This window comes from Phodopus roborovskii, unplaced genomic scaffold (assembly GCF_943737965.1).
Source record: "Phodopus roborovskii unplaced genomic scaffold, PHOROB, whole genome shotgun sequence".
Taxonomy (NCBI): domain Eukaryota; kingdom Metazoa; phylum Chordata; class Mammalia; order Rodentia; family Cricetidae; genus Phodopus; species Phodopus roborovskii.
Genome location: NW_026126525.1, coordinates 10962516 through 10979478, shown reverse-complemented (window position 1 = coordinate 10979478; position 16963 = coordinate 10962516). Strand labels below are relative to the sequence as shown.

The window sequence follows — 16963 nt, the reverse complement described above, 5'->3', positions numbered from 1 at the left end:
TGTGTGTGGGATGAGGAGACAGCTGGGGACTGTGACCTTTGCAGCTAAGCACACCCTCCAGTAAGGAGTGGCACCCTCGACCTCCTGGCTTCAGGAACTTGAATCTGTCAGTCACCTGAATGCGCTTGTTTGTAGACTTTAAAATCTCAGCCCAGCTCAGCTTGCCTGTGGTGCCAGCCTTGTGGTCTGCTGAGCAGAAACCCCAGCCCTGGTATCCCGGACTCATGAGCAGTGAAATTAAGAGAGCTAAAAGCGAGTGTGTTCCAAGCTTCTAAGTTTCTGATAATGTGTTACGTGGCAATAAAAATGAGTACACACCCCAAATTTATGCAAACAACCTCTGTTCCATCCTGGTAGTGTTTCACCCAGACCTGAGGCTAAGAAGACATCCTGATGCTTTTACAAGGGCTTGTGAATTTGGGCAGTAATCATTGAGTGAGTGCTACTTGTAGAATAAGGTCAGATGTTGATTTTCATGTTTATTCCCTAAGAACGTATTTATTATGCCTTGAGATATTTTGGGTACAGTCCTTCGATTTTCAGGTGCTACAGTATGTCAGCTTCACTGGAAGAGCTGACTTTGGGAGGAGAAAAGTGGCCAGGTTGTGACTGAAGACCAACCCTGGTACTTTTGTTCCCGACTGCTTCAGAGTTGGCCTCGCCTGTTGTGTCTGAGAGGTTGCAGTCTTGTGTTCATTACCGTAATCACCCCCACCCCCATTTTTAAAAAAGGGACAGGAATAAAAGGCATCTTTGAAAAAGGAAGTGCTAATTTATATCCGGTGATAGAAATGGTGGCACAGGGAAGGAAGTGTCCCATCCATGCTTTATTATTTGCTGATTCATACATTCAGTGAATAGGATATATGAACTAAGCCACAGTGTTTTTGAAACGGGAAATGCTGGGGAACGGATTCATGAACACGGGGAATGGAATGGCGCATAAAAGTTAAGGGGAAAGACTTCAGCTGGCTCCAGCTTCTCAGTCCTCCTGGCGATGCTTTTGGAAACCATTTCTAAAATGCATAGTCTAGCATAAGGCAGCAGGAAGGACCAACATGACCCCAGTGAGGGGACAGTATAGCAGTTGTGTGGTAAGACACAGAGACCTGGTAAGACTTAAGTGAAGTTGGAGTCCCACTGGGAAGCCTGAGGGGTCTGAAATGATGGATGCTCCATGTCATGGGCATCAGCATTCCTGGGTGACTGATGGAGAGGTTGGGACAGCTGCAGCATCTGCCCTTATGCCCACCGTGCCTTTGTAAACACTTTGTGCCTGTTGGTCCTGCCGCTTCCCCTCCCACCCCTCTTCCTCCAAGCGTTATAAAATGTGTAAGCATCTCTGGAATGCACACATGGGCCCTATCATTCCCAAACATGGGACTTTGCTCTCATCAGCACTGTGAGGATTTGTCAGGCTCTTGCAGGCGTCAGTAGAAAGGCTGCGATCTCAGGAAATGTAAGAGACAGCTATCTGTTGTTGTTAATTCTTGGCTTCCAGTTAGATTGGACCTCTTGAGTTTAAACAGACTTTTTGAACGACATTAGGTTTGGAAGGAAAGTTTTGCCCCTGCCTGTGTGGTTTTTTTTTTTGGGTCATCACACTGGGCAGTTATCTGTCCATGGGCTATTTTATTAATGCTCCCCCCTCTGGGACCTGGGGTTGGGAGCCACTGCTGGGCTCAGCACCCTTGGGAGCTCCCGACTAAGGTCTGCCTTCCAGCGTTGTCTTTTGCAATTGTTGTTAAAAAATCTGACTTTGGATGGAATGAAGCTGAAATGCTAGCCCTAGACAAAACATCTGGTCCTGATGATCCATTCAGCTTCGGGTCGGGCGTAAAGACAGAGTGAGACTAGTGTAGTGTTTTCAGGCCCCTTGTGGAAGGCTTTACCCTCAACCCATCTAAGCTCTGCCTCAGTCTTTGCGTGGTGATTCTCCCGGTGCTCTGCCTCTTTTCCTGGCCCTGTGCCAGGGAAGAAGCCAGTTGTGTCCAAGTTCTCATCTGAGAGAGCTACCACATTGGAGGCAGGCTTGGGCAAGGTCTAGTTGGAGGTTAGGGAAAGGGAACACCTGTGAATGCTTGGCTTTCCAAGTGCAGCAGAAAGAGAAGCTAGCTGGTAGATTGCAGCAGAGATATTAGTGAGAGAGCAAGGCAGGAAACATTTGGCAAAAAAAAAAAAAAAAAGCATGGTGGGGAGTGATGTTTGAGGTATTACATCTGGCTACAGATGGGAAAGTCAGGACTGCAGAATCCCACCACTGACCAAATCAGACTATAGAGGGAGGTCTGAAAGGGGCCAAATGTGAACTCTGTTTTTCTCCACAAAGCCTATATAGCTTTGTGCTCTAAAGAAAAAGTTACTTAGAAGTCACCCTTGGGGCTGAAGAGATGGCTCAGCCATTGGAGCCTCACTACCTAAGGTAAAAAGCTGGCCCTTGGAATTGGGGCCGTCACTCAGGGCTGCCTAGGGTGCTCCCAGGGCTGGCGTTTACCACTGGCTTACCTGGCTCTGTGACCTGGGAGCAGGCCCTGGGCATTCCCCTTTTTCTCAGCCCCAGCTCTAGCTGGGCTTCGAAGAGAACCCAACACTGTTTTCTTCCTTTCCAATGCCCCTCCCTTCTCTCTCACTCGTTCTGCTGTGTGTGTGGAATAGTTTCCCTGGGAATTTGCTTGGCTCCAGTCTTTGGATTTCATGGTACAGATGACAAGCAGATTTGCAGACGTTGTCCAAATCACCCTAAAGAATGTGACCCTCACAGTAATGAGAAGCTTGAGATGTTTCCTATTTTGAAAGTCAGCCCAGCAATGCCTCGTCTTGAAAGGGTTCCGTGCGGGCTTCATAGTTGTGGTTTGGGTCAGTAATTCACATTCCCTGCTTTCTTTCCCTTTCACTTGGGAACTGAGCACAGTTCCCTCAGAGCGTGAGCATGAGACTGCCTGTGCTCTCCGGATTGTAGTTGATAGGGTTCACAGAAATGGTCACTTAGAGTACTTGGGGGAAATTTGGCTCTTGAAGTTTGCGAGGTCAGAATTTCTTCGGGTACTGGGAGGCGGCTTAGTCACATTTTGCAAGGGAATCTGCATTTTCTCCTCAGCTGGCTGTCATCTGTACTCCGGAAACAGAGCCATCAAACAGAACTCCCAAAAAGGAAAAGGCTCTCTCCTTCTCCCTCTCCCCACAGGGACATTTTTCTTGAGGGAGGAGACAGCAAAGGAATATGCCCTACTTATCTATGCCTTCCATTCATGCTGTCATATGGGTACGTCTGTGCTTTGCTCGAAGTTGTATGTATGTCCTTTTAGGACTTAAACCAGTCATTTCTGCCTCCTCTCATCTACCTCTACCCAGAGAGATTCCTGGTTTTCACTGAATATAAGTGTGGGCCATATATTCACTGGCGTTAACTGCTTAATTAGTATTCGGAAATACTTGGGACTCATACATGTCTCTACATATGGTAGGTAGGCTGGCAAATTTACTTGAAGCCTGAGTAATTAATTACATGAGTTACAAAGTTGCAAAGCATCCCTTGTTTTCAACTTTCTGACCAAGAGTGTGCTCTCCCCTGCTGCCACACTGCTCCACAGCTACAGGTACTGTTTTCTCACCAGCAGATCCTCAGGCCTGCACGGTAGGACTCAGTAAACGCTTGCTACCTCTGTGGCTGATTGACAGTACCCGCTTGCCCCCTTAGGGCGACATATTCCACAGGTTGTGAGTGCTTTGCATCTTTGCTTAGTGTTTAGCACAAATTACAACAGTGTAAATAGTACAGGATGAATGAAGATGTCAGTAAAAATTCATTCTGATCCCTGATGACAGATAACCAACTCACACATGAGCTGTGGGGGTCCTTTTCAAAACTTTTGTGAAAGACTGAATACAAAATGAACGGTAGAAAGGACAGTTGTGAAGGTGAGGCTGGGACATTCTCTTCCCTTCCTCCCTGTTCCTCCTCCCCTCCTTGATGCCTCTCTCCTTCCTCTTTTCCCCTCCTCCCCCTCCCCTCTCTTTATTCCTGTTTCCTCTCCCTCCCCCATGGCTGGGATCTCTCTGTCTCTGTGTCTCTGTCTCTCTCACACACTCACACACACTCCATTGGTTGCAGTTTCCCAGGATGATTGATAGACTCTCCATCTCTTGTAAAGAAGCTGTCTTGATCTGACAATCAGAATTTTACTCCCTGGAGCTCCTTCCATGTTGCCAAGTGACAGGTGTGGACTGGAGTAAAGTATCTCTTATTTCCAGACAAAGGAAACTTTAGAATTGGAGGCAGATAGGACTGGAGACTTTACTTAGAGGGTCCTTTGGCTAAATTAAATCACATGACTTTACAGCTGGATCTCTATGGTTCACTGTGCACTATGGCAAGAATGCACTCACTGTATCTTACACGCAGAAATCCCCAGTGTGCTCTCTGCACATATAAATTATATGACAAATAAAACTTACATGTAAGAGGAAGAAACCATTCTTGACCTTAAAGGTTAAAAACTGTCTTGCTTTCATACTTTTAATTTGTTTTAATTATAACAAAAACATCACCATGGCAACACACTCTCTTGCTTCCGCCCACTGATAAGGATCAGAGGGTAAGGGCAGCTCTGCTAACCACATGTGATGCTCAACTGTTTGGTTTTAAAGTAAAATAGGGGGATACCACTTGGAATGTGGAGAATAGAGTCCATCTGGGCGCATCAAGCTTGTTAGTCATGAGAGTCTGGGATGGATTAAAATAGGAGCAGAAGTGAGGGGTGGGGAATGCAGAACGGCTTCCAGCCTTGGAGCTGTTGATGCTGTTACACACTGAGTCTGCAAGCAGGAATGCATCCTCCGTGTCCTCCAGCTTCGTAACAGAGCTTCCTCTCCGAAGGTGGATTTTCTCCATGCCAGGGTCCTCGGCCACTCTCCGACCTTCCTTTTGTTCACTCTGCTCTTCTGTTGCAGTTTTAATTTATTGTTTAGTCCAAGAGCTTTGCTCATCAGTTTATTTCCTCCAGTGTCTAACAGCCATCACTGAACCAATCCATTTCAGATTTTAAAACTGGAGCTGTCTCTGCCTCCCACCTCTCTCAGGACCCACCCAGTCCATTAAAAGCAGCCCTGCCAAGTGCTGCATTTTTATTGGTGACAGAACAAAGACAGAAAGCAAGTAGGAAAAAAGGCCGGGGTTCAAACCCACGTCTGTCAAAATAGAATGTGTGCCAACACCTAGTTCTAAACTGTTCCACAGATCCACATTGCAGAGCAGGATGACAAAGCCCAGAGTTGACAGCCAGGTGGAAGGATGCACAGGGCAGGGTGTGGACCACAGTTTGGAGAGATGCTCAGAGCTAGGTGTTGACCCAACAGTCTTTTGTGTTTGTTGTTTTATTGAGATAGGGTTTCTCTGTAACCCTGGCTGTGCTGGAATTCATTCTGTGACCCAGGCTGGCCTTGAGTTTAGAGATTTGCCTGCCTCTGCCTCCCGAGTGCTGGGATTAAAGCTGTGCGCTGCTACTACTCAGCTTTGACACACATTCTTGTACGCACTGTCCTGTAACTGTTTCAATAATGATGTCAGCTGGACTCTTAGAAACTTTAAGATTGTAAACTTGGTGTACGCTCATTGCCAGTTGACCTCTTAGACATATGTACCTTTCTCCTGGAAATGTTCCTGCAAACTGTGTACTTGTTTGTCTCACTAGGTATTCAGGGGACCTCCAGTGGTGCCTCAGATTTCTGCAGCTGAGAGTTATTCCTACCTTCCTCATGTCCCTCTGTTCAGATGGTATTTACCACTTTATCTTCAATAGTATTATCTTTAGTACGACCTATCTATGCTGTAAGACTTCTTAGAGCTGGGAACAGTGTTTGTCAATGATAAAAACAAAAACAACACACTTCTATGTTAGCGATTTTAGTAGCATTTTTAGGTGAACAGGTAATTACATCCAGGAAGACATGTTCCAACAAGAGAAAAATGAAACAGTCAAATTAAAAACTGGCTGTTTTGTATGCTCAAGTTGGATCACAGCTCTATTAAGAATGGAGTGGGCTGCGAATCCACCTAGTAACAAATCTTTACCAGCTGGATTAGCAAAGGGGGTGTTAAATCGATTAAAGTCTTTTAGGCCCTTACTTAGTGGCTTCATGTTGCTACGTCTGTTTCCAAAATGGTTAAAACTAAGCCTTCTATTACAGGCTTCATGTGCCATGGCTGCACAAGTCAAAGTGTGTTCACTTTGCCAAGGCAGTGAAAAATATACTGGAATGGGTTGCCCATTCCAATTCTCAATTTCCATCCCTACGATTGCCAAAGAACTAGGGTTTTAGAGAATGTTTTTGTGGTCATCTTAATATATTGGATGTCTATAGTAACTGAAGGCATTACAGTATCCAAGGCTGCCTGGCAGAATCGTGGATCAGCCCGCACTATCGAAGGCCAACAGCTGTAGACGCTGATTTCTTGCACTCAAGAGTCCTGTCTCTCAGCTTCAGTAGCTGTGCAGCCTTGAGTAAATTACTAATTTCTGTGCCTCCATTCCCCACACTTGTAAGTTGAACTTGGGTGATAGCAGCTATTTTATGCAGTTAAGAAAAACAGCATCAGGGCAGGCAGTTGTGGCACATGCCTTGAATTGTAGCAGAGGCAGAGACAGACAGATCTGTGAGTTAGAGGCCAGCCTGGTTTACACAGTGAGTTCCAGGACAGTCAGGACTACACAGAGAAACCCTGTCTGAAAAAAATAAAAGAAAAAAAAATGGGGGGGGGGGGAGAGAGAGAGAGAGACAGACAGACAGAACAGCAACAGTTTGTTTAAAGCACTTCTGGAACATTAATCACTATGATATGTTAGTTATTATGATGGCCAGAGTATATCAGAAGTTTCTTCTTATTGGAAAGGGCAATGCTTACTCAAAATGTCCTCCAGATTTCCTAACAAAGATGAATTTGGTGGCAACATTTCCGTGGAGCCTGTAAGGCATGGCCATGTCAATATTAGAGATATGAGCCCTTGTAGGTAAAAGGAAATGGGAATTACTATTCTCCAATGGGAAGACACCTGGGTTTGTTCCAGGCACTGAAAGTGACTCATCCAGGTGTCAAGTGTTTCCTGGTGAGATGTAGATCAGTAAGAATGGAGACTTGGACAGCCTAGAGATGACAGGGAGTTTGGAGGGATTGTGGGGACTGAGGCTCCTTTGGCATTGATGTAGAAAGGAAAGGTTAGAGGGGTAAAGTCAAGGCACAGAAGCCAAGGGAGGCTGTGAGAGACCAAGGGGCCGCACTGATGAGACTTGAGGAGTAGCCGCCCCAATCTCAGGTAACCCACTATAGAAACAAGGAGCTCTGGGGACTGCGAGTTAAGAGGACAGACTGTCAGTGCTGTACCAGACTGCAGTACAGACAGGAAAAACCAAGGGAACTCTGGGAAGTCAGGCAGACAGTGGGATGGGCTGTGTGGATGAAATTTGGGAGTCATCCCCTGATGTGTGATAGTGTTGATCATGTGGGGATGTATGTAGTTCTTCAGAGGCCACTAGCCTCAGAAGAGACTGCGTTTTCCGGACGGTGAAGTCTAAGATGAGTGTCATGAGTAGGTCTTCATTTTAGTTGTCTTATGAGTCACCAGGTGAGTTTCTCTGCTGGCTCTTTAGTCATACTGCTTCTCAGCTGGCTCTTTAGTCACACTGCTCCCAGTTCCTGGGCTGGGTGAAGAACTTCCTGTTTCCTTTTTTGTTTGCTACACAATGAACAGTGGGTGACTCTAATACTGGGAAGACTTTGGCTTAAATTATAAAATTTAGAGGTATGTTTAAAATCTTAATATATTTCACAAGACTCTCTAAGGACAAAGGACATAGCTTTAAATTTCAAGACCAGAATGTTTTATAACCCTATATTTCACGTTTGGTTTTTCAATGGGTTTAAAAATGCTCGGTGGGTATGTGGGTGGTTTCTCATGTTTTGGGTAACGGTGAGAATATGAGATGCTGAGCTCTGGGTTCTGGGATGGGAGCTATAATTACTAACCAATGCCTTCCTGGGATTGGTTTATGGGTGGATATTGGGTATCTAACAATCCAGCAAGCCAGAATCCATAGCATCAAGCTCTGCTTTTCCTCTGGAAGTTAAAATTGTGACTGGCAGTACGGGAGCCTAGGCTTGTGTCTTTCCTGGTCTTTTTCCTGCTTTATGACCGTTCACATGTGTGACAGAAGAGAAGTGAGGTGACTCCCTCAAGCCTAGTGCCCAGCAGCCACCACACAGCTGCTATGGAAACATTTCTAAATATAATCTAGGGCTGACTTCACATGCTCCTCCCCACGACTGGGCGGATGTGGTAAACACCCTAAAAATACCTATGTGCTGAACTTGTGGGGTATCAGAAAGGAAGGGGCAGGCAGCACAAAGACTAGGGCTTGGGAACGAGCGCTCACTCATCCTCCAGGGCCCTTGCCCACTGGGGCTGTCTGCAAAGCTGTTTGGTGTGCGTGGTCCATGTTGCTCCACTCAAGGCTAAGAGCTTGCTCTCTAGTCTCGTATTTACTGTTGGCAGGTTTCAAGGAGACTATTCATAGAATGACATCTGTTCTCTAGCCTATTGACTTCAAACCCGCAGCTGCTACCGTACAGGCAAGGGCTTGAGTTTTCGTTATTTCATAAAATCAGAATTTTAGAGCTGCTATGTTCCCAGTCTAGGGTTCATAAAACCATCACCATCTATGAGTCCTAGCTTTAAGGAGTCACATTTCTATGCTTATGTGGTAAACATGGGAATTTAAGAATGGAGCCTTCTCTGGTTACTAAGCAGGTTATTGGTTATTATTTTCACCCATAATATAAAAGAGGAATAAAAATCATTAAGTGATTGTGCAAAGCTTTTTCTGTTTTTACTTAAAAAAAAAAAAAAAAAAAAAAACAAAAGAAAGAAAGAAACTGTGAGTCTGGAGTAGCTTATCTGTTTGGTGAAGTCCTTGTCAAACAAACAAAGGACATGGGTTTAGAACCCCAGCGCCCACTTAAAAATCTGGGTGTGAACTGTGCTGGTAACTACCATGCTGGGGATGGAGATAGCTGGGTTCCTGAAGTTCACTGGCCAGACAGCCCCGCCTGTCTGATGAGCTCCAGGTTCAATGAGAGACCCTGACTCAAAAAATAACATGGAGAGTGACTGAGGAAGCCAGTCAAGACAGACCTCAGGCCTACGTGTCTCTCTCACACACTCACACGTTGTGTGGGGGTTGTTGATAAATGAGTGAGGCAACAATGAGACTTGTTTGTTTCTTCACCCTGATTCAGTGCTTTGAACACAAGGTGATATGGCTAGAACACCTGTCTCCCTGAAGGCTTTTCATGCTTCCAGACTTGAAAAGCATAACTAAGATCCTGCATCGATTGACCATAGGCCAATTCTGTTTCTCAGGAAAGAAAGTCTTCATAGTTGATCTCTAATGCCCCGAGATGGGCTTGGAGTTGTGGAAATGGCCAGCTCTGTCCTCTAGGGCAGATGAGTCTGTCAACTCCTATGCCTCCCCCCAAGTCTCTACCAGCCCACTCTGAGGAGGTCCAGTGTGTGCAGAGCCTACGGGAAGGCGTGCCACTAACCCTGGACAGTAAACGAAGGAGATGGAACTGTTTTGTGTGTAGAAAAGTTTTAAGTACATTGTATTATGGTGGTCACAACAACAGCCCTTAATTGTAGCCCTCCATGTCTTCCTCTGTGAGCATCTCAGAGCCCCCTTTGTCTGGAAGAGTGTTTGCATGTGTAGTAAATAAATGAAACATTTTTCTTGAATGGTAGAAGCCATTAAAATGTATTTTAATGTCACCTGTCATGTATATGAACTAGCCACTTGTAAGAGCTCCTGTTTCCTGGAACTGTACACTTAATGAAGCCCCTGGGAAGGCAGTCTGTTTTTGGAGGGAGGCTGTAGAAGGAGTAGATACTGAAGTTGGCAATGAAGAAGCCAGGAAGACACGGACACCAGGACATCTCTCTATATCACAAGGATCACAGAAGGAACATCTGGTGAAGTAGTTTATGGTCTCTCCAACATTTCTCCTCTTACATTCCAGAATGAAGAACTTCGGAACTTATCACTTTCTGGCCATGTTGGATTTGACAGTCTCCCTGACCAGCTGGTTAACAAATCTACTTCTCAAGGGTTCTGTTTCAACATCCTGTGTGTGGGTAAGTGAAGGTGTCCCCTCTTCTGGGACAGGAGGATGAGATGGTAGTTTATTCCCCATTTACTCCAGTTTAGTAGGGTAATAATTGCTTGCCCTGGGTAGCACCATTATGAAGATTCAGAGCTGTATTTGGTAAGTACGTTGTGTTTTGTAGTGCTACTCAAATTGTCTTTATTTCTGTCATGTGGTCATGCAACTGGTCAGTCTTAATTTTGTTACGAAAACATTTATTGTCTTTTTTCATGGAGAGGAGGCGTTGAACCCTAACTAGACTATAGGAAGTTGAAGGAGCTCAGGTACATACTGGTAAAACATTCAAAAGCCTTTAAGCCAGTAGTTCTCAATCTGTGGGTCTTGACCCCTTTGGGTGTGTGTGTGTGTGTGTGTGTGTGTGTGTGTGTGTGTGTGACATATCAGATATTTACATTACAATTTATAACAGTAAAGTTACAGTTATGAAGTAGCAATGAAAATAGTTTTATGGTTGGGGTTACCACAACACTAGGAACTGTATTAAAGGGTCACAGCATTAGGAAGGTTGAGAACCGCTGCTTTCAGCAGTGTGTCCCTAGGGTCCCTGCTCCCTGACTTCTGTGAACAGTAACCTCCTGGAAGCCTTGTAAAGGCAAGATGAGTTAAACTGACTCTCAACACCTCAGTAAACTTTTGCCCTCAGGACAAAAGCAAACAAAAAATTTAAATTCTGCTTTATTATCTGACCTGCTGTCCTTAAATTGGGATCTAAATTTGACCTTGGTTTTATTCCTCATAGACAAATGGAAAAAAATCTAAAGAGATCTGACTTTACCCTCAGTGTGTGTTATTCATTCCAACAACCCCCCCACCCCCGCAGTGTTCTGCTGTACCCAGGTCACCTCTGGCCTTGCTCTAACCTTCTTTCTTGCTCTAACTACACCATTTTTAAACCAAGAAAGGTGGAAACGGGTGACAAACAATAAAATCAAAATAGGCATCTGTTACCTTGATTAGAAACTGCCCCTGGAACACCCTCACCGAAGAGCAGTGGGCTCTTTATGGTGTGGAGTTTTGTTACTAGTCTCTCTCACATCTCCTTCGAGACATCACTTTGAGATGATCTGTGTGAGCAAGTGGACCGTCCCCCTTTTAAACCTGGCAGAATGGGTTACACTGATTTCCTGGCTGAGTGAAACGAGGTGAAATCTGAAAGGTTTGCCCTCAGTGAGAGGCACACTGGCTCACCCGGAGCAGGGTCAGGCAGCTGGGCAGTGGATGTGTTTCATCTTCTGGAGGCTGTTATGTGTACAGGGAATATGAAAGTCAGCAGTGTAGAATGTGACAATTGGCCAGCACCCTGGGCCAGTTTGTTCTCTGGAACTGTGTTTTAAACTGTGGCTAAGAGAATGGCAGGAAAGATGTGGCCAAAACAGCCAACTCCTACATCCATGTGTTACTATGCACGAGAAAATGCATATTCAAGAAAGTAAGGAATACCGAACTCACTCTCAAATGCTATCTGGAATGACAACCAGCCAATAACTGAGGTGCTCGCTGTCAGCATTTGTTTTGTCCACCCTGTCATCCCCACACCTAGACTCATTAGCATAGTAAGACTCAAATACTCACTCTGTGTTTCTGGTGTTTTGCCTTTCTGTAGTGATCTGTTCTCTTCTCCCAGTTAATGCTCCGTCTCTACTGTGGCCTCCGTGTTGTTCATAGCCTTTCCGCCCTTGTCATTTCCGCCTGTTTAATTCTTTCTGTACACCTTTCCTTTTTCATGCCATGACAGCATGCCAATTATCTCTTATTCAGAGATGCCCTACTTGAATGAGTCTCATATGTGGCACTGTAGCAGCTAGGCCTGGCCTCCAAGGTTGCCTTTGCGTCAGAGGCCAAGCAGTAGCCCAGTTTTCTGTGGCAACACAGGAGGTCACAGGGTAGAAGACGTGGCCTTGCTCGTGAGGAGGGTGTGACTATGGTAGGCACTTTGAATGCTGTTCTCATAGCACAGCCTTAAATTAGAGTCCAGTTGGTGTTTGGTTACATTCTAGACCAGATTCTGAGATATGAGAGAACACCGGATCAGCCTAGTTCATTGTTGTTTTCCTAGAAGTTGGCACAGAGCTGGGTACATAGTAGGCACTGGAAAAATACAGGCTGTATGAGGGCTGATGAGGGAGGAAGTTCTATGATCTTAGATCAATCAGGGGCCCGGGGGGGGGGGGCTAGAGTAAGGAAAATGCACTCGAGCAACATTTTATCAAAGAAATAAACCAGTGAATCAATCAAAGCCAGCACATCAGGCTGCTCATCAGAAAAGGCCCAACCAGAAAGCCTCAGCCCTACTTTACATGGTATTGAGAAGCAGCTGTTATGATAATATAAAGGCTCTAATTACTTTGTTCATATAGTGAGAGAGGGCTACAGATTCTAGAATTTCTCCTTTGCCCATGATCTTTCACCATCTGGGAAGAGATTGCAGCTTCCCTTTGGAGGGGGACTTCAGGACCATTGTCAGGTCGGGTTAGGGATTGTTGACACATTTAATTGAGTCTCAGGGGATATTAAAAAGGTGTGCTTTATGGCTAGTGTGTCTAGAATACTATCTGTTCTCTTGATAATCATGTCCTCACTCAACCGTCATTGCTAGCGACAGGTTTGGTTCCCATAACTCTGAGACTGAATAGAAGAACTGAAGTTATAATAAGAGATTTTTGCTTGGTCCTACCTTGAAGGCCGAGAATCCTCAGTAAGTGGATTCATCCTGGCTTCACATTTGACTCCCTGACAGGTTGATACATTTGTTTTGGTGTCCTTCCCTCTGCTCTATGCATATGAGTAACCCAGAACACACCCTTGGCTTGAAATCACTACAAACCAATAAAGCCATTGCTTCAAGTCCTGTTTAAAATAATCATCATAAATGTGGCCATGAAACCCATAAACTAGTAAGTGTTTGTTATCTCGACTTCAGCTCAGCAGAGGGGAGGAGAGAGCTGGGGGAGAGTAAGAGTGAGAGATGATAGAGAGATAGAGAGCAGAGGTTGGCAAAGATGCCCAGCCATCGTTATAACGGAGTTGTAATAAACGTAAACACCAGGACCATACACATTAGGTTCAGTCTCTAGCTCTGCAACTTTAACCAAGATATTTAGGCGCCTTAGAGCTCTGTCTGCAGGAAACTTCAGTGCCTAGGTGTGGGGGGCCAGGGAGTATAAATGAAGGGCTATGTGGAGCCTCCTCTTGTGGACGTGGCACAAAGTAAGCACTTAGCAGCTTTGGTGATGATTGTTGCCAAAGAGTTGTTCTGAAATATATACTTTTTCTGAACATTAAATCTACTAATGTATCTTTGCTTAAGTAATAAACTTTACAGACACATTCAGGAGGAAAAGAGATAGTTTTTATCCTTGTGTGTACAAAGTGGCCATAGGCAGACTCACAAGTGCTGACTATGTAGGGGTTAAAAATGTCTTCTTTTCCATACTAGGAATCGAACCCAGGGCCTCATGTGCGCCAGGCAGTTCTGCCACAAGGCTGTATCCCCAGCCTTTTTTTTTTTTTTTTTAAACATTTTATTCTGAGGCAGAGTCTCGCTAAGTTGTTCAATGTGTAACCCTCCTACCACAACCTTCTGAGTTGCTGGGATAGCAAGCCTGTACCATCGGGCCTGGGCCTGACTACTAGAAAATATCCTGATCTGTAAGTTCAAGCCCTCTTCTGCGCAATACTTTATGAACTCAGAAGCTTCTCTAAGGAAGTGTTCCATAGGTCATCCATAGAAAGAACTATGTGATTTGCAGTGGAATTTCTGGAGATATTGCCCTCCCTGCCTTTTAACTCAGTTTTGATTTTTCTTTTGTGGTTATATAGGTGAGACGGGTATTGGCAAATCCACATTGATGGACACTTTATTCAACACCAAATTTGAAAGTGACCCAGCTACTCACAATGAGCCAGGTGTCCGGTTAAAAGCCAGAAGTTACGAACTTCAGGAGAGCAATGTACGGCTGAAGCTAACCATTGTCGACACCGTGGGATTTGGAGACCAGATTAATAAAGATGACAGGTATGTTTTGAGATTTTTGGAGCTATAGAAATGGGTCAGGAGATGGGTGGCTCAAGGAAGCTTCCATCCCAGGTACATTCAAAGGCCTAGTCGACTTTGGGTGCAGAATTACCAAATAGTGTTGACGTGACAACTGGGAGGGAGGGTCAAGCCTAATGAGAAATTCAGATCAATTGGATGAATTAAAATTTCCTCTGCATAGAGAAAATTATCTAATTAGGTAATTTATAACACAAAATCCTGTGTGTGCTTGGGTAAATAACTTTTAATTAAAATATGAAATGTTTTCAAACCATTTGGCATGGTGGTTTGTATATAGGTAGATACTGCTCACTACCAGTGGATTCTGGTGTAGTCCATGAAATCTGGCCCTGATTCATTGCATAAGCTTAAAGCTATATTGTAAAACACTGCAGTGAATTTTATTTTGTGAAATAGTAGCCCGTTTGCAAAGCCTCATAAGTGTGGGTCTTCACCGTGAGTGGCATTTGCCTCTCTTTGAGGGAAGCCAGAGTGGGGTGTGCACGTTAACTATCCTCGCAGGGTCATTCTCTTGCTGCTTTCACGGTCTCTGAACCCACTCTTCAATCTTAACTTCAGAATTCTTGACTGTTTAAAATATTCCACTTATTCTCAAGCTGGTATCTGAACCTCCTGTCCAGTTTCCCTGTAGTCTGAAGGAAGCAGGCTTCCTTGCAGTGTGACCAAACCAAGGAGAGATAACCTCATTTCTATCACTATACCTGTGGTATAGTGCCTTATAATTTATAGAAAACCATGAGGCCAAGGCCAGACCATGTAGATTTCATGGTCCTTGCGGGGAGGGTAGCTTGACACAGGCACTCAGGCCCAGGAGGCCCCCTTGCCTCCATCAATAGCAGATGGCTGCCATTCTCAGTGTGGAACCTGCTAGACTTTTAGGGGTTAAGTTCATGCATAAAGTGATTGAAGAAGACTAGAACCATCTCAACACATTTTTGGATAATGACAGCATTATAAGGCTATATCACCCCTCATACTTGTGGGATGTTTTGCTTATAAACGGTGTCCAAGGCAGAGTTTTGAAAAATCCTTTCCTCAAAATTGTGTGTTGGAGAGGATGTGTTCTGTAAAGAGGTGTTGCTAACCTTTTTGTGTAGGAATGTGTGCTGTCTAGATACATTGTAACAGTAGCCAGCAGAAATAAGTAAGGTAGGTCATGACAGAAATACACAATTCATTCTGTAGCTGAGCAATGTGGTCTGTTTTATCTGCAGAGCACTTGAAACACTCTGCAGTAGACATTGTCCTGTGATAACACAGGCAACTCTTACTTCAGTGACAAGGTCTTCATTTGCATATGATCAAAGCAGGTCCATCTATACTCAGCTGGGGAAGGGACAGGCAGGCTCTATGTGTGTGACTGACCTTCCTCTGACTTTCAGTGCCCAAGCACGATGGGGAGGTTGTGCCTGATGGCCATTTTAACCTGAAGTGCAGCACAGTAGGGGAAAATCCTGGGGACCAGAAGAAGGGCACGGGTGCATTGTGGGAACTGGAGACAGAGCCAGGGGCTCCTGTTCCCTGGGCTGTCCAGGACGAGCGTAGAGGAAAGCCTGTCTTGGCTCTTTGCAGGATAGATTTCTTCTGGGAGCTAGGGGATTTCGTGTTTATGCATTCCCTGGCTGGATTCTTGGGCTTCCCACAGGCTTCGGCAGCCTCCGCCTGACATCTTGCTGCAGCCCCATGTGCTTTTCCAGCTTGTAGTCAATACAGCCACTCTTTTTTCTTTTGCTTCACCCCTAGCCAAGACTTCCCCTCAGGCTGGTAGCTTTTCACAAGCTGCAAAATAGCTAAGCTAGCACCCTACAGATCCTCATATCTGCATCTGGAGCCCTCTTTAAGAAATTATCTGACTCATTTGGGTCAAATAATAGTTTCCAAGGAGACTCAGAAGAGAGGAAGTGTGATATTAACCTAACCTAGATACCAAATATTTTTTTTCCTCTTTAATTTCTTTACAACTCTTGCATAACCTTTTGAATGGCTTTCAGAGCTCTAGACCCATGCCTCAAAAGGCATTGTTGACATTTGACTGTAAACTTAAATGACTTACTTATCTAAAAATAGTTGCTGTCTGGTCTGTTTCCATCAGAATATTGGAAGTGGGATATGCATTTTTGTATCAGTGTGTAACCATATAGGAAGAGATGCACTCTCTGTCCAAGTCGGACTTATCTTTTTTGTATTAGGCAAGCTTTATAGCCATAGGCCCAGGACATCAAGAATGTCCCAGTATGTTTATAGACTTGGAACATTATCTGCCTTTGACCTGGCTAGCTAGAAGGAGGCAGGAAGAGGAGCCTGGGAGGATTTCCTGTTATGTTTAAGGCTTGTTGAAGGGCTTCCTTGCTCTGGCTGTCTACACTCAATGGGTGAGGGGAGGGGGTCAGGAGAGGCAAGAACCCATGAGGTCTTGCTCCGTAATTAGAACCAGGTTAGCTTACCCCACCTTTGGGAGATGCCATGAACTATAAGGTAACCAGCCTGAGAAGTGTGAACAATCCAGTCCACTGAGAGAATCCCCATCTCCACCACACTTACAAATCAGCAATGAAGTAGTGTTTGACCTTTCAACTCCAAGTTTCTAGCCAGCTTCCTGGCAGAGGGTTAGAGGTAAGGAAAGTGGTCTTTGGTTAACATAGCAAGAGAAGAGGAAAAACACTTTAGTCATGGAGTCAGTGTGCAAATAATAC

General features: G+C 44.9%; 1 protein-coding gene across 10 annotated transcripts in view; it reads left to right on the top strand.

The window, feature by feature from the left end:
* Nucleotides 1-16963, top strand: part of Septin11 (septin 11) — a 76093-nt gene that overhangs the window by 35723 nt on the left and 23407 nt on the right. For all 10 annotated transcript variants that reach the window (XR_007835366.1, XM_051198234.1, XM_051198240.1 and 7 more), the window contains exons 2-3: nucleotides 10067-10181; nucleotides 14033-14228. Coding sequence is in view for 9 of the 10 variants with exons in the window: in XM_051198234.1 (XP_051054191.1) it covers nucleotides 10067-10181; nucleotides 14033-14228 (311 nt within the window). In the remaining variant the exon portion in view is untranslated. The remainder of the gene's footprint in view (nucleotides 1-10066; nucleotides 10182-14032; nucleotides 14229-16963) is intronic.